General features: G+C 41.5%; 1 protein-coding gene across 7 annotated transcripts in view; it reads left to right on the forward strand.

The window, feature by feature from the left end:
- epha7 (eph receptor A7) overlaps positions 1-22,591 on the forward strand; it is a 94,627-nt gene that overhangs the window by 52,640 nt on the left and 19,396 nt on the right. For 4 of the 7 annotated variants that reach the window (XM_023275736.3, XM_023275740.3, XM_023275737.3 and 1 more), the window contains exons 6-8: positions 16,424-16,548; positions 18,095-18,263; positions 21,855-21,963. In XM_023275736.3, coding sequence (XP_023131504.1) covers positions 16,424-16,548; positions 18,095-18,263; positions 21,855-21,963 — 403 coding nt within the window. Of the gene's footprint in view, positions 1-16,423; positions 16,549-18,094; positions 18,264-21,854; positions 22,000-22,591 lie in introns of all 7 variants that reach the window. The other 3 variants (XM_023275735.3, XM_035950712.2, XM_023275739.3) reach the window with 1 other exon arrangement.

Here is a 22,591-nt window from a genome sequence, read left to right on the forward strand (position 1 = left end):
TGATCTTTGTGGGTATTTAATTCATTGGACGAACAGATACCCCTGTGGAGGATTGTTAAATGTTTTTCAAGAGTATTTACTATATCATATGTCACAAAAGAGCTAAAATGTTGAATTAACTGGTCAGACATCAGGAACATAGCTGGAAACACTTCTGACTGTTCTTCTGATATTTTTTTTTTTAAGTCAGATGTCAGTTTTTTCAAGTCAAGACAGTTTCATTTATGCTGCCAAACATCATAAACACCAAATTTGTCTCATGCAACTTTACAGACCGTGCAAACCCTCAATTTTTTGTGGAAAAAATATGCATCTGATATGCAAAGGACCAACATAGTAAAATGACAATATGGACAATGATGATGTGAAAATTACAGGCTGGAAACTAGAGCTACAAGTAGCAATTATTATCATTTTTCAAGTAATAATTTGATCATGTTTGTCTACAGATTGCAAGGAAAAGTTCTAATTTCTCCCCTTTTCTGTCTTGTTTTGTCTAAACGCATTTACTATCTCTTCTCATATCTAAAAGTTGAATCATGTCTGAAGTTAGAAGCAAATATTTGATGAAAAAAAAAACTTTAGAAAAAATTATATTTGTAAGTAATGAAGATGCCACCTCCATGCAGCAGGATACATGCAGAATAAAGGATGAATGTATTGCCTTTGATATAAGCAAGAGATTAAGTGGTAATCACCTGTTGCAGCCCTAACCAAGTTGTATATTTGTCAAGACTTTAATTAACTACTAGCCCAACTATTATATGAACACAATCTAAACTAAACAAGTTGAATTTCTCACAAGGGCCCTCTTTAGCACAGGGTTGCAGTATTAGGTGAAAATTAAGGATCTGGTTTAGTTATATGCGTTTTACATATTGCATACTGCAGAATTTGCAGGTGCTCAACATGACACAGCATAAGGGGACATATGTGGGACAAAGGACAGTGGCCATGGCTTTGTAGAGCACTGAGAGGGGAGCCGGGGGGCCGATCTGTGCCGAGTTCAGCCGGGCAACCTGAGAGCCGGCTTTGTCTCTGCGAGCAGCCGATCACTCAGCGCAGTTTCGGTTGAAAACCATTCGGAGGGGCAGAGGGCAGCCTGCGCTGTCCCGAGTCTGGGAATAATCAGCTCTTGTTAGACTCGGCAGCTTTTTAGCACCACAAACAGCTTTTACATGACACTCGATAATAAATCACAGTTATGAATTTGATCCAAACAGATTGTTAGAGCAGTGAGTTGCGACAAACCAACTCTGAAATTGTTTCAAACGCGTGAAATATGTTTTTTTTTTCTTTCTGAAACCCCCACAATTTTCACACAGTTAGGGCTTGTCTCTCTCTATGCAGAGCAGTCATTAATCATAATCAGTTAGCTGCTTCCATAACTTAACAGAACATAAAAAAGCTCAGAGGAGATCAGTCGTTTAAGGGATCAGCCCCTTTCTGCGCAGTGATGCACATGAGCTGTCGCCCCTGTAAACTATTCTTCCAGGGCAAATATGCTCGGCGTGTGCTTTTCGTCGAGCGTGAAGCGACACACCCAGTCGCAAGCATTCGTGCGCTGCCGTCTGGTTCCCTTAACATCCTGTCATTTGCTTTTTTGTCTGCGCATAAAGAAGACATCAAGTGAGCTCATGGCAGACAGTTGAGTGATAGAAGAGCTCACTGCTGATGACAGACAGAAAAAAAGAGCCAATCCCTAAAACTACAGTCAGCCACTAAGTAGGCTTTTGTGCAATTTTTTTTTCTCTCACATGCTGTCTGGCTGGAGGCCTGTCTGGAGTGTCTGGCCCGGGGCTTACTCATCACGAGCACAGCTGCCGGCATCAGGCCGTCCCCTTGATTACAGGGCTGCTGCTGAGTCGACTGGGCGTTCCAGTCTTATCCCTTATCACCAGGTACATTTAGCCAGGCAACGCACCACTCGATTTCCTGCAGATGCACTCGATTGACTCAAAACCGGAGCGTGCAGGCAGATGAGCTCCGTAGTTTCCGTGTAAGGTCGCTATCGCCATCCGGATTCTGTTTTCTCAGACAGACTTAGGTGTGTTGCTAAGCGGAGCTTTGAAGCAGGCAGGTATTGGATCAATGTGGGATTTATATATATATATATATATTAAAAAAAAGTAAAAGAAAAGTCAGAACCTCACGACTGTTAGCGTGAATGTGACCCAAGCATTAGTACCTTTCAGCATGAGGTATTTTTAAAACAGAGACATCAGAATCACAAGGGCATCAGGAGTCACTGCTTCATTAGAGATGTCCCGTCCTGCTAATTTACTATCATCTAAAATCTACTTTTATTTCCCCGTAAGGCTGTTAAAATAATCTTGCTTCTCACTGTCTGACACTATCATATATATTCTGTATTAGCTTATGCATGGAAGCCCTGGGTGTTTTTACTGGCTGCACCCAGGGCCGCATTAATCTGCCAGAAGGCCTTGGGGCAAGAGAGAACTTGAGGGCCCCCTGTTGGCCCCCTGTGTGCCAGAGCACAGTGCATGCAGCAGAAAACTTATGGTGAGGGATTGCAGCTAATAATGATCTTTTTAAAGGATTATTTATTTGTTATTAATGACTGGAATACTAAGAGAAAAAAAAAATCTCAACTCAACAACTTTTTTTTCAAATTTAAAAAAAAAAAAAAAAATTGGTAAAATTATTTTCAGATTTTTAACTGGAACCACATTTTGAATTTTTGCCAGCCCGAGGTGATTCTATTTTGCATTAAAAAAAAAGTAAAACAAAATGTCTTCTTGGGTATTTAAAAGATAATAATGCTTTGACAATAGAAGTTCAGCACAATTTGTGCAGTTTTTGTCTGTTTTTTCATTTAATATCAGTACCTATTGTGGAGAGTGTTGGCTACTTTACCGAATATGATATACAGAATTATTTTTACCAAATAATCAGTTTAATGACTTCTTGTTTCAGCTTTCAGTATTTGGCATCTTTGTTATATTTTCATTCAGATCTTCAGAGACCAATTAGTACTCTTATGTTTTAATGCACTTGGCCTGTTTGCTTTATTGTTGTTTTTGAAATTTATTTGGCAATATTTCTTATTTTAGTGCTATATCACCTACATAGAAAAGTTGTAAACCACGATTTTTAAACACAAGAGTTTTATATTGTGGCTTTCCAGTAGTAAATGAATATTGTGTTTGTGTAAATGTGCAGTTTATGAGATTGTCACCACCTAACATGATTGGTTTTGCAGCTCAACTGCAATTTTTCATGACCTAGAGCTATTGTAGATTTTTTGTGGATCATTTCATGGACATTTCCCAGCATTCAGACTGACATATTTGGTATCAGTGAGAAATCTGCAATTTCACCTAGAATTTGTAACAGTGGTCTGTAGGTTTAAACAAAGTTTGACCACACAGTGTGAACTTGTGCTGAGGAATCTGTGGGGTTGAAGAGGTTAAAGCTGCCTGCATTTTTTTTAGTTTTTTTTCTGGTTGTTGTTGTCTCCAGCTAGTTTATTTCCATTTTTCAAAGATGAAGGTGATCCCCCTAGAATGAGGCGCGTTTGCACTTTTGCAGATTTGTCCCACTTGCTGTGAGGCGGATTGTTTTCTGTCTTCTTGCAAAATGAAATATCAAAACAGCAGCCCAGTGCTGAAATAACCAAAGTCGGAATGTGTGTCTGTCACTTCATCTGGTGGAATGCTGAACTTGTTGACAGATTCGAGGTGCTCAGCAACCCGACTGCAGCGCCGAGGGAGCGAACTCTGCACCTTACGCAACTGTCCACAGTCACTATGAGCGGGGTCATTCTCAGTACATGTCGCACTCGTATTGGACTGTGATCTGATTTAACTGTATCTTGTCTCAGAGAACTGCAGGTCTGGCCTAGATCTGTTGGCAATCAGCAGTATGTTGGACTAGACTGCTCCGTGCAAAATTACAGAGGCGGCTGGAGGGGCCCTGGATGTGATTTCCCTGGGATGGAGCCCGTCCAAGACTGTGATTAAAGAGCATATGAGCACTGATTAATATGATCATCTTCCTGATGACAGACGCATTTCTATAATAAATGGATGTTTATGATGCCAGCCCTCAGCAATCGTATGTCCCCGCATTCTGCAAAACAGCAACAATGGGTTTAATTTGAAATTTCAATATTTCTCCTGCTGGATGCCAAACATTAGATTTATGCGGTGATGATAAGGGAATGAGAGCAGCGTTGGGAGCAGCTGCCTCTGTGTGAAACCACAGATAAGTGTGACTATAGGGGTCGCAATCTCAAAATAATAGCAGTGCCTCAGGATTCTGACCCGGTGCACACCATCAGTCCACAGCACTGTGCATTTTGTGAATTATCTCACTTATCAGTCCCCGTGGAGCTCAGATGTCTAATCAGGGTTTCAGATTGGAGTGCGGGGCCCTCAGGCTGTGCTTTGACATTTAGGGGAAGCAAAGAGGTGGAAGGCCGTTTGGCTGCTTAGCGGCTCCTGTAAATATCCACAGTCACCGCGCCGGGCTCTCGCTGTAATCGGCTCTGTGAATTTTCACTCCGCGGTCTTTGTTTTATTAAGATAAACGATAAAGCCACTGTGTGTGCGAACGCATATCTCTGCTTAGCCTGGTCATGTATTTGAAAAGACATGCCTTGCAGCTGCTTGTAGCAGAAAGGTCAGCGAGGCAGCGGATAAGCAAAGCCAAGCATGTACATTATAACAAGTACCAGGGCTTTCATTTCTCATCTGGCCTGTGCCTGTTTGTTTCACAGTGTATTCTCTCTGACAGTCCATGTGCCGAGCCGGAGTTAGACAGCATCATTATAACACAGCTCACCAGCAAAAGGGATTTGGACAGGCATGGCATATTTTCATGACTTCATCAGGCTGTCTGGGCAATGAATTCTGCAGATCTCAGGAAATTCAGCAATTAAGAATGAGGATATCAGGCTGTAGATCATACCGCCAAGCAGTTCCTGGGGATTTACTCTGATTAAGTGGGTTCAGATGGAAAACGGTCTGTGAACAAAACCGAGATTTATTATTTACAAACTCGAGGGGCTTTTCCTCCTCTTTTTGACCGTGTCGTTTTCGTTCCAGCGACCTCCCTGAAACGATCTCAAAGTGTTTAGTTGCGTCCCAGCACGCCACCTCACATCGCATTACATCCAGCACACACATGCTGGCCTGCTGTGTATTGTCATGATAATTATGATTGCCGGAATAAGTCAACAAATGTTCTTATTTGGCAGCCTGGGACGTTCATTACAAACATCCGGTCTCTGTGTTTCGTATGTGAGCAGCTCAGGACTCGGTTTAATGTCTGCGGTAAATGCATGGTTTTGGTACAATCAAGCTGCAGCACACATTTAGTTTATGTTCCATGTCATTGTTCTGAGTCATACCGCTGTTTCCTGTCTTTCCGGCTAATCATTATGACCTTCTAAAACATGACCTGATTTCTGGGAGACAGAGCAGGAAATTACTGTTCTCACCTGGCATTATTAAAAGGCGTTTCGACCGATTGCTTGTGATCATATTTGCTTTGCTGCTTTGACTTTATAGCATATTGTATGTGGTAAACTGTGAAAAGATTAAACGTGCATTTGCAATTGGCAGTAAAGCCAGAGAAGATGATTGCTGTGGCTTCACTACATGTGGCCACATGTGTCCCTGAGCACCTCAGAATTTGGCTCGAGTCTCAATGAGTCCAGTGAGATTATCTGGAGTGATAACGATGGTGAGGTTTCTGGCTTTCTCTGTGGGATAATTATCGGTGCTTTTGAATTTCATTTTAAATTTTCTCATCCATCTTCTCTCACTGGGAACACATTTTGAACTTTTGCCAGTACAAGATGATACTATTTTGTAGAAACAATGTAAACAAAAATGTCTTTTTGGACATTTGAAGGATAGTTATGCTTTAACAATAGAAATTGAGCACAATTTGTCTACTGTTTGTTTTTATTTGTTTAGTATCTATGGTTATATACAACTATTATGGCGTGTTGACTGCTTTACATAGTGGATATACAGAATTTTTGCAATAACGGATGAAAAACATGCCTTGATTATCAAAGAACAGTCATTAACACTGTTATGTTTAACATATAGGTTATCAACTGAATGCTGAAAAATATCACTATATTGTCATATATATTAATATTGTGAAATGAGTTCAACAACTAAATTAGCTGTGCAACACAAGATTAGCTTGCAGATCTATGTCAATGACAGTAAAAATGGAAAAACAAGACATAGCGGTGCAAAGAATGGCAAATATATGTGTAATCTCATTTAAAAACAATAGCAAGATGACATTTGTCCACCAGCTGTATTTCAGTACAACTTGGTCAGATATCAGTATGAATATTAAGCCCCACTATTAGTAGTAGTGTCCGATATCCAACATTGATTGGGCTCCTGATTGTGATGTTAAATTGCAAAAACAGCAATAGAGGATGGAAATTGTTCCTACAAATATGTATGTTGTGTGCAAGCATCTGAAAAAACCCAAGTGTCCCTTCCTTGTATACTATCAGTATGTATATACTCCTGTCTATTTGTGAAAGGGTCGCCCCATGATGCATTTTCGCTGTGAACACGGCTACGTTTTACCATTACAGGTAGGCAATTATGTAAATTCAGGCCTTGCTACAATACAGTCAAAATTGCTCTATTCTTGCCCTATAAGACGGAAAATAAATGTGGCTATTTCAGACCCAATTCCAGCTGACTTGAAGAAATCAGGGAGTGAGCTAAGAGCTGCTGATGATAGGCTGCCAGCCCTGCTCCCTAATTTGGACACTGACACAGGAAAGCTGAGTGCTTCTTCAATAAGCGGAGTCCCTGCTGGTTTAACAATTATGTAACAAAGCTGACCGACGATTTCTGCATCTGTTACACTACTGAATGGCATTCTGATAATATATGAGAGCAAGTGGCTCGGAGCACCACTGCAGGTTAAAATGAACTCCCTGTCAGGAGGCATTGGAGGGGCAATCATGCACAGTGCGCCTTGTGTGTGCATGTCAGTGTAGCATGAATGCAATTTCCCCCGCTGACCTTCCACTGTGATTCTGATTCCTGGCTTCACAGTAGCGCACTGGGCTATACTTAAGCTGTTAGGTGTGGGTGATGCACTCAGCAACTCAAACGGCAAAAAAATAACATTTACTTGCTTGAGCGCAGGGGGGAATTTAAGGAGGGATTCTATTAAGTGAAGAAATTCTCATTGAAATCTAATGTGCTCACTTTATGGCCAAACACATCCCAGCATCATTTGATAAGCATGTCTCTATCAGACCTCGCTGCTACATTTAAGGAAAAAGATCTGAGGCAGAAAGAATTGGATTTGATTCCTTTCTGTTGATCCACAGAACTGATGTGTATATATGATAGTGGGGTCCTTGAACTGGGGAATAATGAAGAGGCGGGGATATGATGGCTGTGTTGAGCTGTCAGCACTGAATGCATCAGATGTGTATTAATAATCATCCCATCACCTCTGGAGCTGTCAGCCCTATAGAACATGAAAGCATGAAAGACCCAGCCTAGGTCTCCTTCAAATCAGGCCTTGCTAATTGCTTTCAAATGGAGCCGCCTTTGACCTCCCCGCATGGTCACTAAAGGTGTCCCTGTCTCAACCGGCATTGTTATGCAGTGAGCACTCTGTCCTCTGCCAGGCTCTTTAAATCTCTGTTTTCAAACACGCTTGGTTCAAGGGTATTTCGCACACCTCTACCTGAAAGCGGTCGTGATGAATAGGAATCATCGGGTAATCAGAATGTTCCAGAAATGATACCGTTAGCCATTGATCGTGAACATGCTGCACCGTTAGTTATGCCTGGCCAGAATCCACACGATCTTTGCAATGGGGAGCTTGTACAGGAATTAGGTTGATCAGATTGGTTGATGTACATACCTGTGAGGGTATCGGCTTGGATTTAAAAGCGAGGGGACACGGTGAAGTTGTCCGACCTTTTTCGGCTAATGCAAAGATTTCTGTCAGGAAAACCAAAACAAACAAAAGAGGCAATAAATAGTCACATGTTAAGTTGTCTCCACGAGCAACACCTTCAGCGTTTTTTCCTGTTTGTGTCTAAGGAGAGGAGACATGTCGGCTGGTGAAATGCAACGCCGTGCAGAGTCGCAGAGACATCGGGGAGACACTCTTCTCTGTAGCCCCAGGAGCAAGAAGCTTGTCACACCAATTTTGACAGTTCCCCTCACATTCATCAGAGCTCAGGTCTATTATTGTCCTCCATCCTTTACTCTGTGACTCACTGAGCGTGCTCCGGTTGCTAAAGTGGAATCTGCTTTTCATTCAAGCATGCTGTCGGTGTGTTGCCCACGGAGTAGGTGAATGCCCTTCTCTAGCTGCAAGCTGGTTTCAGTCTGGCCAGTTACCACAACCAGACAGGTGGAGAGTAGTTGGGGGGCCAGATGACAATCACCCATGCCCACACTCGTTCCACAGACAAGTGAATGCCCACACAACATGCATAAACATACACGCAGGCAGTCTGGCTGTAGAAAACCAGCTGGGGTCGCATTAAATTTGGAAAAATTATCACACTGTCTTAAAATTCTAATTGGATCCTCCACACAGGTAGTCAACAAACATCCCCCGCTGGGAGAGGACAACATGGAGAGCAGCGGGTAGTGGTGGAAGTGAGGACGCTGCTGAATCTGGCAACCCACGTGCAATTCCCAAATCATCCAAGCAATTTTTGCATGCCACAATGGAGTCTTTAATTCCGGTTAAAGTGGTTGTTTTTTTTAACCATGAGCAAAACTTACCCAGAAGCCAAGCTTTGACTTCAATGATACAATCCAGCTGTTTTGTACACAGAAGTCAGTTTACAAACTTTTCTGTGCTTCTGGATTATTTTTTTAAAATGTTGACAAAACCTATTCGTCTGTCAAGAAAGATGGTTGGTTGCACTGATGGAAATGGAAGATCAAGTAGTATTGGAGTTTCTCCCAGATCAAGTATTTCAGGATATCAGGCGGTTGTGGCCCAGGTGGTGGAGCGAGTCTCCACGAATTGTTGGCGGTTCGATCTCAGATCCCTGAACGTGCCGAAGTGTCCCTCAGCAAGACACTGAGCCCAAAGTTCTTCCACCACTACCACTGGTGTGTGTAAATGCGTAAAGAGAGACATTGTACAGTGCTATGAGTACTGCTGAGATAGAAAAGCTCTGTACTTTGTAAGTACAGGCCATTTATCACATCTAAAAGGTTAGTTCTCGTCTCAACACCAACAAAAGACACTACACTGCCTCCTTGCATGATGGAGATTGTTGGATCCAGTGTTTTTTAGGCGTACCCCACACCCAGGACTAAAAATTAGGACATCTAAAAAGCCCAGCATATCTTTAAGGCATGATTTGGCCTACTGGTGTCTAGTTGTAGACCCTTGGTGTACTATTTTGTTGTACCACGATAACTATAGGATCCCATACTCAGGACTAGAAATCCCATGTGCTTCTGTTTGGACCATTCATTGTTCTTTTAATCTGCCTCCCATGAGTCACTGCAGCACAAAATAACTGGGTAGCACCTTTAACCTAATGTCTCCTCTAAAGGATGTTTGGGTCCGTAATAAGTAATCAGCGTTTTCAGGATATCATGCCGAGATCACTCCTCAAATGTCAGTTTTCTTCAAAGCTGCCAGCATTTAGCAGCAGTCACTTTCTGCACTGTTGTGGGAGTCACAACATAAAGTAGAAGTAATCGTGATTATGTCATACCTCGTTAGTGTCAACCCAGCCCGGGACCTAACTGTCGCTGGTCTTTTATTTCACAGGCTGCTGGAGTTGATGTGTTAAAAAGGCTTCAGCCTAATAACCAGACTGCCCTGAACTGTATATATCCAGCTCTGCAGTGTTGAAAAAAGGGAAACTGAATAGACCTACATAATATGTTAAATGCATCAATAGCTGTCAATGTTTGAAAAATCTGATATGATGGAGAGCCGAGCCAGCTGGAAAAACAAGATTTTAAGTATGTTAACATAGATTCTTGAGAAATACTTATACAGCCTTGAGGTGATGAAAAACTTTAATTCAAGTGTCATGTGCTTTTATGAAGCACATAATGTTTTAAGTGATAAAAGCCCACAGTACATCCAAATGTCTCCTGTCAAACACATCTCAGTTCCATTCTTTGATATTGTAAGGTATAGTCATGCTCTTTGTTTGTTTCTGTGTCTATTTTGAACCCAGAGGATTTTATTTGGATTATTCCCTCAAAAAAAAAGACATTGTAATCTCCTGTTCAAATTAAAAACCTGTTAAAAACCTTTAAACACTGTTAAACACCAAAAATCTTGTGCACCTCAACACAGATGGTGCCGGAGGCGTTAAGATACACGAGCGCATCTTGAAAACAGCAGTAATTAATATATGAGTTTATAGCATTCGTACGGTCCATGAGGCGAGCACGGAGGCAGAGAAAGACGCTTATGTAATGAACTACCTCCGCTCTGCTTTTTGCCTCGGAGTCGAAATCAGTCGGCTGAGTGAAAGAGGAGGATATTAAAAATGCACTGTCTAATGTATTCATAAGATATTCAAATGCAGAGCACAGCGGCAACCGGCTTCTGGATCAGTTAGCTTTACAGGGAAAGGTGTTCAGGGTCACTAACACATTTTCTAATATTGCAAAATGAATGCACAAATGCCTTCCCAAACAGTCTCTTTAAGACTGGCATAACAATTATACAATTTTCCGCTGTGCTAAGCCCCACAGGTAGCCTGAAACTCTGAGAGTGGCTGACTGGTTCTGGTCTCCATGATATCAAGTCAGTCATTAATGGCTGTCACACAGTGCCACCTGAGTGATTCACAGGGGAGACGGAGAGCCAGAGGAGCATTCTGACTCGGAATTAATGCTGAACTGTGGTCTTTTCTATTCTGAAATTCTAAAACAATCACCTTTTCGCCCATGTCTGTTAGCACTGTTCTCTGATCTCATGATCTCTGTGGGAACACTGGACCACAGCTTTCTGTCACCCGTGAAGAGGTGAGGGAGGAGGGAGTGAGGCTGGGATGAGTCATTGCTACTCCAGCCGTGGGGCAAAAGGGGTAAATGGGGCAGACGCGGTGGCCGAGTCCACTTCACACTGTGCTGTGTGGTAAAGTAACTCATCACGCTGCACCGTTCGTTCCTCCGTGGGTAAGGCAACATCACCCCTGCCACATAAAAAATGCGTATCTCTAAGAGGTACATGGTTTTAGAAACAAGGAGTGCTTCCTCTCTCTGCAAGAGCTATCTTTTTATTTTTAAAATTAGCACAGGGATGACAAAACTCATGCACATGTTTGATATTTTGGTCCACGCTCCAGGCCAGTAATTTTAGAACTCCGGTCTGACCAAAAAACACTACCAAGTTGCATAAGAGGCAGTGTAACGTGCAGCATTTTTGGAGCTCACTGGTTTAACAAAAGACTACAGATCATCTCAGTGTTTGGAGGTTGTACCACACTAGGGACTAAAACTCATCCTATCTCAGATATTTCAGCATATCTTAAAAATAACAAACCTGGTCCCAGGTTGGGTAGTTTGAGACACAACCAATTTGCGTCCTATAAAGTGTGGGATCCAGCAATATCCGAGCTTACATCCTATGAAAGAGTGACCATGATGCATCTCAAATATCTCAGGATATTATAAAAAGCCACATCTGGAGTTTGTGGCCTGTTCCTTGTTTAAGTGACGCTATCTCAAGTATAGAGTTCAGTGTTTTGGAGCTTGTCCCAGAACAGGAACTAAAACTCAGGATATCTCAACATATCTACAAAAACAGATCTGGTCCCAGGACTAGTACCTAGAGACGCTACCAAGTTGTATTATGGGATATGTGGGATAGAGCATTTTCAGAGTTTAACCCAAACCTGGTGAAAGTAAGGATAGCTCCACTCACTCAGGATATTCAAAAATCATCCATCTAACCATGGTTTTGACAGTTTGAGACAACCAGTCCCTTTGGGTGAAATACTACCGAGTTGCAGGGGGATTGTATGTTCCAAAGTTTTTGGAGCCAGTCAGATACTACAGAACAAAAACGAAGGGATATCTTTCCTTCTGCTTCATCAATTTTGACTATACTTTGTCTTGTTCGTGACCAGAAAGCCTCCTTTTTGGATTAAGATGTGACATTTTAAACATTTCTGGAAAAGTTAGAGAGGCTGGCAAGACCAAAAATAAGTATATAACTTGGAACCAGAAACAACATGTCAAAATCTGTTTTCTATACAGCTGGAAGCAATACGGATTAAAGCAAAGAGTTGGATTGCTTTATGAGTAGTGCTGGTGTGAATCATTGTGCTTGTTTTTCTGCCTTTTTGTTTTCTATTACCAAAAGCATGTGGGTTCCTTTCTTTCTCATTGATTGATTTTTTGATATTAAAACAAGCTGCATGATTTACTGCCAAAACAGCTCTGACCCGTTGAGGCATGGATACAGGACCTCTAGGGGTGTCCTGTGGTGTCTGGCTCCGGGATGTTGGCAGCAGATCCTGTGGTCCTGTGGGTTGTCGGGTGTGGCCTCTGTGGATCGAGCTTGTTCTGGCTCATCCCATAGATGCTCGAAGGGATTGAGATGTGGGGAATTTGGAGGCAAGGTCAACGCCTTAGGCTGGTGTTGCCATGGGGGACATGTGCTTAGTCTGCAGTGATGTCTAGATGGATTTTATGAGCTAAAGTAGCATCCATATGAAGGCCTGGACTCAAGGTTTACCAGGAGAGCACTGCATTGTAACAGGACGATCAATGTATGCGGTGGATTCAATGCTGTGACTGATTGATGTATATGCATTTTACAGTGCCCAAGTAATGTGTTAATTTTTGTCGAACCACCTCAATCACCATTCAATCTTTGTTTTGAGGCCTGTGTTGCAATACAAAACATTATAGAAATCATACACAGAAGTAATTGGTTATTTTAAGACCATGTTTCAATGAATCTAATCACATTTACAAAGTGAAAAGTCTCTTGTTTCTGGTCATAAGCAAAGAACTTTGCCAAAGTAGTGAAGTGGTTTCTCTCTATGCTCATACAGGATAGGAAAAGGCATCAGCAGGGGATGAAAGCAAATGTCAGATTAAAGCAGTAAATACAGACAAGAAGCATCATTTAGCGGCCATAAACCCGAACCCGAATTAGGATCGTGAAGAGAAAAGTCCATATTTCAAGGACACCGTCTGGATGGGGGCAGAGAAAGCAGCCAAATTGGATGAAGTTAAGCCGCACTAACTGCTTGTTGTGACTCGGGAGAGAAAACTCAATCGTCCCTTTGACCAGCCGGCTGCGCTGAGAAAGGATACATTGTTCCTGTGTTTTGGGTGGATTATGAGGGGACGTGTCACAACAGCAGGTTTTTGACAAGGTCTCGGGTGTCTGCTGTCGTGCGCATTACTGTCAGGAATGCCGATGAGGTCTAATGAGGTTTTAATCCAGCCAGAGTCATTAGTGGCAGGTCATCTTAAAACAATCTGGGGTCACTCTGTATTAAGGCTACAGAGGTCCACTCCCACTGGGTCACTGAGCATGGCACTGACACTTCAGCAGCTTCTGCTCGTCCATTAAAAGAGGTTGTGTCTAGCTGGCTGTTGTTCCACTTAAAGAAATAAAGAGAAAAAAGTGGGACATCTCTGTCACTTGACTTAATGTTGCGACTTAACAATTAACCAGGTTTAGGAACATACTAAACAGCCAAATGGTAACTTGGTTGATCTGTTTCATCATTTGTAAATTGCTTTAAATGAGATGATCAACTAAATGTGTATCATTACAGTGTCATTTAAGAATCCGCATCTGCTTTTTTTTTTGGTGTAAATTCCTCATTCATACCGTTGGATGCGTTTGAAAGGGCTTTGCAGATTTTGTCAAAGACGCAGGAAACAAATCAAAGCACGGCTTCTGACGAGTGGCTTTTACCTTAGAGTTCAAGTCATCCCCAGGACGGCTTTTCAAACTTACTAAGATGTGCTAATTAATATGTTTTGCCCCAAGAGCAGTGTGAGTCATCAAGATTTCACAGTATGTTTACAGAAAGGATTTCGGGGATGTTTAAAGTGCAGATTTGCAGTAAGCATATTTTTTTGAAAGCATCATCTCCTCCGGGTGAGGTTTAGTAATCCAAAAAGCTTGCCCTCTTCTTCCTCACTGGGGTCTTTAAGAAAAGTGCTGTAAAATGATGGTGATTATAATCAAGATGACGACGATAATGATGTACTGTAAAGGTAATGGAAGACGTACTGCGAGCGTCGAGCACAGCTGCCGAGCTTGTAGCGACTGCGACACGCTGCAGAAAATCGAAATCCTGTGAAGACCTTAAAGCCTTTTTTTATTACAGGAAGTATAACTCCACAATAGAAGAGTTTGAATCTATTCATAATAACAATTCAATCATAGCAAGAGTAAAATAAAGCAGCTGTTGCACCTAATTTGAGAAAAACAAGCAGATTTTAGAAAATACTTCATCTAAGTTTGTCTGTATTGGGAACAGTTTAGAACATTCTTCTTTCTTTGATAGATATTTTACTCATCAAAAGTTATTAGCTTTACAAAAGATGTGAGATGAAGTGTATTTCTGAAAGGTATCGGTACAAGTCAGAAACTGTCCCTCAAGTCTGCCTTCCTGTCTAGCTTCTCATTTTGATGTCTTTCTGCTTAGTGTTTTGGGTTTCAGGCTTTCCTATTTTTGCTCAGTCTTCAAACTTTGATAAACCACACGTCCAGTGACGGCGGGGAGATGCTTTCTCCTGCTATGTGCTACCTGGACAACCACACATATCTGAGGATCCGCATGGACATCCACAAGAAGGTCCATATGCGATCTTATACTTGTGACTGCACAGACTGTACACACTGCAAGCGTGCTGGGAAAACAAATGGTGTTGAGAACAAATGCTTGTTATAATTAGAAGTGCAAGTAAATTCTCCATCACACATACCTTTAAAATTCATCATGAAAAGAGTTAAGATTAAAGTGATCACTGCTTTGCCTTGGTGGTGCTTTGATTCGTGTTGAATTGTGGTGCCCAAACGAAGTACGAAGTTCTAAAATCTCCAGAAATCCTGCGCTGTGTCTAAACACTGTGTATGGCACAACTCAGAAATAGTCACTTTGACACGTCAGCCTTTCAGAAACTACAGATGCCCTGTTTTTTTTTTTTTTTTTTTTTTTTTTTTTTATTATAATGTTTAATTCGAGGGGCAATGCGATTCACTGTGTGGCAGACCTGTATTTCCGATTTCTGGAAAAATTAGCATTGGTCAGCTCACGGGGATGCGAAATAATCTAAAAATCATAATGTAGCTAAATGCAACATTCAGACAACATGAGCTGCAATTTTATTTTGACATAACTTATAATATGTGAAGCACTGTGGTGCAACATATCTTATTTTTCAACGTGCTTGTTTGGCATAGACTGCAGTAAAAATTGCATCATCGCTTATTTATTAGTTTTCACTGGAAAGTAAATGTCAGATTCCACTGAAATCATGCCCCATTTTGCAAATTCACACTGGATTTTAAAGTTTTATTTAATCTATGCTTGTATATTCTGTCCTTTTTGATTTGCACATAATCATGCATGATGATGCAGTAGAGGTTGTTACAAAAGAACCAGTGATGCTTCTGGTGAGCAGTGAGAATAGCAGGAGCACCAGCAGTAGCCATGTTATCATTAGTATTTAAATGAGGAGCGTAATCACTTTAGTTGGTGCTACAGGACGAGTGTCGCGGCAACAGCAGCGGTACAGTAGCAGATTATTGCATTGTAGCAGATGTTTTTTCACTAGAAGCAGTAGTTGTGCCAGTTGATACAGCAATACACTGTTGGGTAGTTACAGTAAAGAGACCTCACATGGCACAAATGTAACCTTAAGCTCCATCTACACAAGGTCGTTAAGTTCAGCACCATCAGGTACCTGTGGCATTAGTATGACAACTAAAACATACATCTGTGCCGTGTGCTGTTTAGCAAATCTAAATGTGGTAGCACTTTATTCAGACACTTCAAATGAGTCATGCAAAGAGCCAGACATAATTTGTGTGCATAAGACTGGTGTCAGAAGGTTACAGGTACACCCCTCTCCCTCTAAGAGGCTTTCTGAATAGCTTTGTCATCAGGGAGAGTAAGCGGCTGCTTGTTCCGCTGGAAATGTTGGAATTAATTGAACGTAATTGTCATTCGTAATCTACATGTTGCAGTTTTCCACTGGCTGGGATAACGCTACCTTCCGCTGTGCACGCTGTAATTGAAATTTCGATCATGAGGTGTAAACATTTAGAGGCGGCCCCGTGAATATTCATCAGCTGACGAGGGCCGCTGAGTGTTGGCGGAGGAGTCGGTTGCGGCTGATTTGTGGCCGGCTTTATGCATGCGTGTGCCGAGAGGGTTTGCCCTCCGCATATTGACATGTTCTTCTCTAAACAGCTCCGTCCCAGGTCAGCGAGGTCATCAAGGAGAAAGTGCAGCAGCGCAGCATCCAGCTCTCCTGGCAGGAGCCTCAGCAGCCCAACGGCGTCATCACGGAATACGAGATCAAATACTACGAAAAAGTGAGTTTGTGGTACATGTGTTTGTCTTCGCCTCTTTGTGAAACCCTCCGTCTCTCAGCTTCACATCCACTTTTGCAGACTTTTCATTTTGTATTCTATCTGCATGCTGCTGTGAATGGAATTCACAAGATTCTGCAAGTACCTTCATAATTGCAATAATGAATGAGATGCTCATAAGATTTTAATCAGACTGTGGTCCTTCATAGCCGCCACCCCCCCCCACAATGCACATGTTAGCACACACACACAATCCATGGCTGTTGCACTGCCAGAATTAGCAATCTGTTACCGTTATCTCCTTTCCCCTTCCACATAGATTATACCACCGCTTCCCTGTGTTTCAAGTCTGAACGCATCAGCTTTTTACAGCGAGGTTTAATGGAGCGAATTTAACCCAGCAAATCAAAGGCAGGGTAGCAGAGCTCTGATGCCAGTCCTGCTGGCCACAGCCTCTCGCTCACACTGACGAATCAGTCTCCTGTGTCACGTACTGTGGCTGTGGTCTGCCCAGCTGTAAAAGTGGAAAATTGGAAACAACGACTACACCCCTAACAGACCCTGGCATTCCATTTGGGCTTTTGCCGAGCAAAACATTTACAGATCAACAACACAGTACACAATGCATACAGCCCGTGCATCTCAATGCATTCCTTGATATGGAAGATATTTTCGGATATACTTTTGTTCTCTATGTGGCACTCTGCCTAATGGTATGATCATTTCAGTAAAAATTGTTGCTCATCTGTAATATACAACCACTATAAATCCAAAAAAGGAAGACATAATGTTGGTTTCATTTTTATTAATACCTTAAATTCTCAAATAAAAGTCAAACATAGCTGCACTTTATTTCAATCACTGTTATAGTACATATTGCTAATAAAATGCAACATTTCCAACTGATGTGTGGCCTTAGAAATATAAAATGAAAAGGTGGTATTGTGAACTTTGAGCAACTGTATGGCTTTTATTGGGAACTGCATGTGGTTCTTTGATGGTAGCTTTATAGCAATAAAACATTTCAAAAACTGTTGACAACTAGAAATATTAAAGAATAAGCTTCATTGCTAATAAAATGAGAATCTTAGTGGCAAAAATGCAATGAATGTTATGGTATTAATACATTAATGCTAAATTTGGCAACATCCATTTAAACTTATAAAAACTTGGAAAATTTGCAATAAAAGTCAGTCTCTAATGGAAGTTTTATTTAAGTAAAGATCAGTTTATGATATAGAAAACGAATATGAAAAAGACCACTAAACTTGAATGAGTTTGTCTCAAATCACCACATTTCGTTGTGTTTCTCTAGTTGGATGAAACATCGCTATATCAGGTTCATTCCGTTTAGAAAGTGCAGGTAATTACATCCTCTGAAGTATATCTGCAGTGTGTTCAAAGCAAAGACTTTCCAGATAACAACACTTCAATAGGACTCAATTATGAGCTAGTTTTCTCAGAGCCGTTAGATGTTCTTTTTTCGGGCTAATTGGTAAAAACTTTTGGGGGGAGAAATTAAAAAAAAGATGATTTCTTCTCTGCGCAGGATCAGAAGGATCGGATCTATTCCACAGTGAGGTCCAAGTCCACGTCGGCGACAGTGAACAACCTGAAGCCCAACACGGCTTACATCTTCCAGATCAGGGCTTTCACAGAGGCAGGATACGGCACCTACGGCCCCAGACTGGAGATAACCACCAAGGAGGAGGCCACAGGTAGCATTTACTGTTGTGTCACTTCTGTCTTCACATGTTTTATGACCTGATTAGAAAGTGGATCCTGAGCAGATATGAACAGCGTGGTTTATCCTCAACAAGTTTTCAAAAGAGGAATGCAGTTTAAAGCTTGGCTGTTGCTCCACATGCGTTTGACACACATTTGTACTCTAATATTGAAGCGCTAACAGCAAAACTAAAGTGTATTTGCTTCAGATCAGATCTGTCTGGCCTTTAACACTAACTTTGTTTGCAATTTGACCCATGTCCTATTGCATACACAACTAACATGCTCCTGTTTTTGTCAATATCTGTCTTATTCTTTTGTTTCGTTGACACTTTAGACCAACGTCACATTAATAAGGGCCTCATCTCATTATAAGAACAACGTTCAGTTGTTGAAAGAAATCATGCAATTTTGCCCAATGCAATTCTGAATTTTATTTTCACTTTGTTTGAACTTCCTGTCATGTGATTGATTTGGACTCGGACCAGGGCACCTCCTTTTTTAAATTTACAAATTCTATTTTACATTTTACATTGAAGAGTGTCCCTAATATATTTTTCTGTTTCGATAAGCCTCTGAACCCTGAACAATTTCACATTTTTACTCGCTGTGGGCTAATTTTTTACAGCACCATTTTTAATCTCTTTCCATATTTTCCCACTATTAGCTCTGTGTAAACATGGCCTGCAGTTCACCTGAAAAGTCTCAGAGTTTTTATCATGTGACTGTTGGTCACATCTCGGTCAGTCATGGTTTCCCAGTTGAACAGAGGAGTGGAGAATTTTTAGTTTTTTACAGAACCAGACTAGTGGTAATGGTTTATATTTTGGCTATTTTTTAAACAAGATATATAGAAAAACAAGAATTTGATAAAGCATCGCCATTGGTGCTTCCAACCACATGGCACATGTGTAGTTCAAAGACTATCAAGGAAGTTGAAAATCCAAAGATTCTTTCTGTTTTCACAGTTCCCGGCTCCGTTAAATGGTGTCATTTTTGCATTTTTTAAAAACTAATCTGCCTTTCAAATCTGCCAGTGGGTTTGGGGTTCAGAGTTTTAATATATATGAAGAGGGAAACCTACTAGAAAGCAGAGTTATCCCCTTTCAGTCAACGTCAGCAAAAACTGGACATATAGAAGTTTTTAAAAGTAGAATTTATAGCAGAGCTCTCACATTAGATTGCAGTAGATTGCACAGGTGTTCCTAATAATGTGAGCTCAGATTTGCATATGAGGAGTATAAAATTCACAAGAAAACTGAATACAGAAAAGGAAGCAATATAAATGCTTTACAAAACTGAATAATAAACATATAAAACGCATTCTGGTGATAGCTTTTTTGCATGAATATACATTATTTATGCAGTCAAGATGGAAAACCATATCTCTTTTTTCCATACTCATCATCTGGAAGCATTTTCTGTCCAGCTTGGTTTTTCATTGATATTGTGCCAATATACAATCAACTCAAACTGTTTATTTTGCACATGTGATGCTAATCTCGCAACAGCAAAAGTCATCTGTAAGTGAAATCTGATGGAGATTCGGTGCAGCTGTAAAAGCGCTGATGAACTGGGTGTTACATGACAAAAGTAGTAAAACGGAGAGAATTTGCACCTGTCCGATCCTATTTTATATGAAAAGCTCACTTGAGGCTGCCTGATTCCAAATGCACAAGTCCGCAGACTTTGAACCGAAGCGGTGTATCAGCCCGTCATTTTGGAACGCAAACCAAAAATTTATGCACAACCTGTTAATGTGTCCAGCTACTGTAGTAATAGTCCAGGGAAATTATTTGCTTTCAAGCAAAGCAAACACAAATTGCTTTGACTTTATGCTGACAACACGTCATGGGAAAAATCACTAAGCACAAGGACAAGCTACTGTAGTGTCAAGAGGATAAACTCATTTAAATCTAATCAGTTACATTAGCTCTGCTCCGAGTCTCACAGTGCCTCGTTGTGAGCTTTGCAGGGAGGGGGGGATGATGCAGCAATGGGGGTTTGTGTTATGGATCAGAAGCATCCTTAGATATCGTAAACATAGACAAACATGAGAATTGGACACCATTTCTGTCTTGTATGCTTTCAAACTTCCATTAAACAGAGCCAAATTCTAAATTTGTTATGATTTGTAAGTGACATATATATTTGAGCAAAGTTAATCAAGCATGTGTAAAATTCCATCTGTTTCACCTTTATGAAAAGACAGAACTAGACCTTTGATGATGCTTGATAAACAACCTGTTAAAGGTCCCTTATTAGATGGTATTTATTCTGCTTTTTTAATCATACACTACCGTTCAAAAGTTTGGGGTCACTTAGAAATGTCCTTCTTTTTGAACTAAAAGCAGTTTTTTTTTTTCAATGAAGATACCATTAAATTAATCAGAAATACAGTGTAGATATTGTTAATGTGTTAAATGACTATTCTATGGGGAAATGGCTGATTTTTAATGGAATATCTCCATAGGGGTACAGAGGCCCATTTCCAGCAACCATCACTCCTTTGTTCTAATGCTACATTGTGTTAGCTAATTGTGTTGAAAGGCTAATTGATGACGAGAAAACCGTTGTGCGATTATGTTAACACATGAATAAAAGTGTGAGTTTTCATGGAAAAACGGTAGTGTATACTAGCGTATTTTAGGCATTCAACTACCTGTAAGTCACCTATCTGTTTATTTCTCCTCACTTTAGAACTCCACGATCCGACCTGCCCACGCAAAAAAAAAAATCGCTCTCCCACCAGCCTCCCATCCAACGTTTCCGCACAAAAGGGCACATTAATTACTCACACCATATGCAGAGTGTGTCCTGTAACAAGGTTAGAAGCTTGTAGTCCAGTCAAAGTGTCCTTGACCGGCACGGCGAACCACCAGCCTCCTCCGTGACAGCCTCGAGAGGGAGACCTGCAAGTGTGTAATGTGACAGTCGAGTGCTCTTACTTCCCCTCCCAAAATAGACGATTGGTAATATCGAAGCTTGATTGAGTAACAGCTGAGGGAATGTCGGCACATTTTTCAACCCTCCCCCCAACCCTTCCTCTCCTCTCCCCCTGTCAGACGGTATAGTATTTCTCAGCATTTATACAGTGCAGATCCACTTGATTTAAAATGCATGAATTTCCTTCCCTCCTCTCCCCTCCACTTCTTCTCTCGTGCACCACTTGCGTTGACTTTATACGCGGCGAGTCGTTCTTCGGCGATCGGCAGTTTGTCAATGCAAACAGTCTGAGCACTGTGAGAGCTCCGAATGGGAAACAATTCAACCTGAATGTGTCTTTGTTTGAGATGAAGGGCATCGCCGTCGCCGTCTGGGACTATTAAGCCCACTTTCTGAAACAGTAGAGCCGTGTGTATAAGGACGGCTCAAAAATAGAAGCGTCCCTCCTCCACTCTCTCTCTCTCAGAGGGGAAGGGGTGGGCTTGGAGATGGGGGGTGGGGGAGGAAGAAGGGTTATCAATCTCCACGCTGCTCATTGGGATCGATTACCGTACGTCCTGCAGATCTTTGATGTGCTGAAGTTCACACAGAGTGATTTTTTTTTTGTCCCCCCTTGTCTTTTCTGTCCGTGTCATCAGCTGCGATTGTCTCCAGCGAGCAGAACCCCGTCATCATCATCGCGGTGGTGGCCGTGGCGGGGACCATCATCCTGGTGTTCATGGTGTTCGGCTTCATCATCGGGAGAAGGTACGCTCTCGCGGGCCCCATTGACTCTCCGCTCCTGTGAGTCTGCGCTTGTCAATTAGCCTTTCTGTCACTCACAGGCCTCCACGTCTGTGGAGTTGTCACACGCGCACACACGTGCACCCATCATCTCGTGGCATGCTGTGCTAATGGGTTGTGATGCATCATTTTCTCCACATCAAGCCCCCGCCAACAACTTCTTTTTTTTTTAAGCTATTTCTGCAGAGCCGTAATGAGACAAGTACTCCAGCGTGAGAAAGCTTTGGCTCTGCATTCCTTGTGTTTTCAGTGTGTAAGATCCTGAGTGCAGGACAAAGCATGGCGCTGGTTTTTTCATTTTTTTTCCCTACCATTAAAAAGCACCAAGTCCGTCATCAGATATTACCATTTTCATCTGTGTTTTCATCTGCACGGAAGGAATTTCATCCGAACTTGCTTTTCATGATAGATTGAGCTGTGTTATTTTAAACCTTGGTATATCTTGTGACTGAGATCGCCATCCTTTTTTTGAGGTATAGATCCAAAGAGATGTTCACTTTCCAGAGATATCAAGTAAAGATCAAGCAAAAGCAGGTGCAAGAAAGAGCTGCTAATGGAAACTAGTTCTTCAGAAGCCGTAATACCCATTAAC

The sequence above is a fragment of the Amphiprion ocellaris genome, chromosome 12, assembly GCF_022539595.1.
Source record: "Amphiprion ocellaris isolate individual 3 ecotype Okinawa chromosome 12, ASM2253959v1, whole genome shotgun sequence".
Taxonomy (NCBI): Eukaryota; Metazoa; Chordata; class Actinopteri; family Pomacentridae; genus Amphiprion; species Amphiprion ocellaris.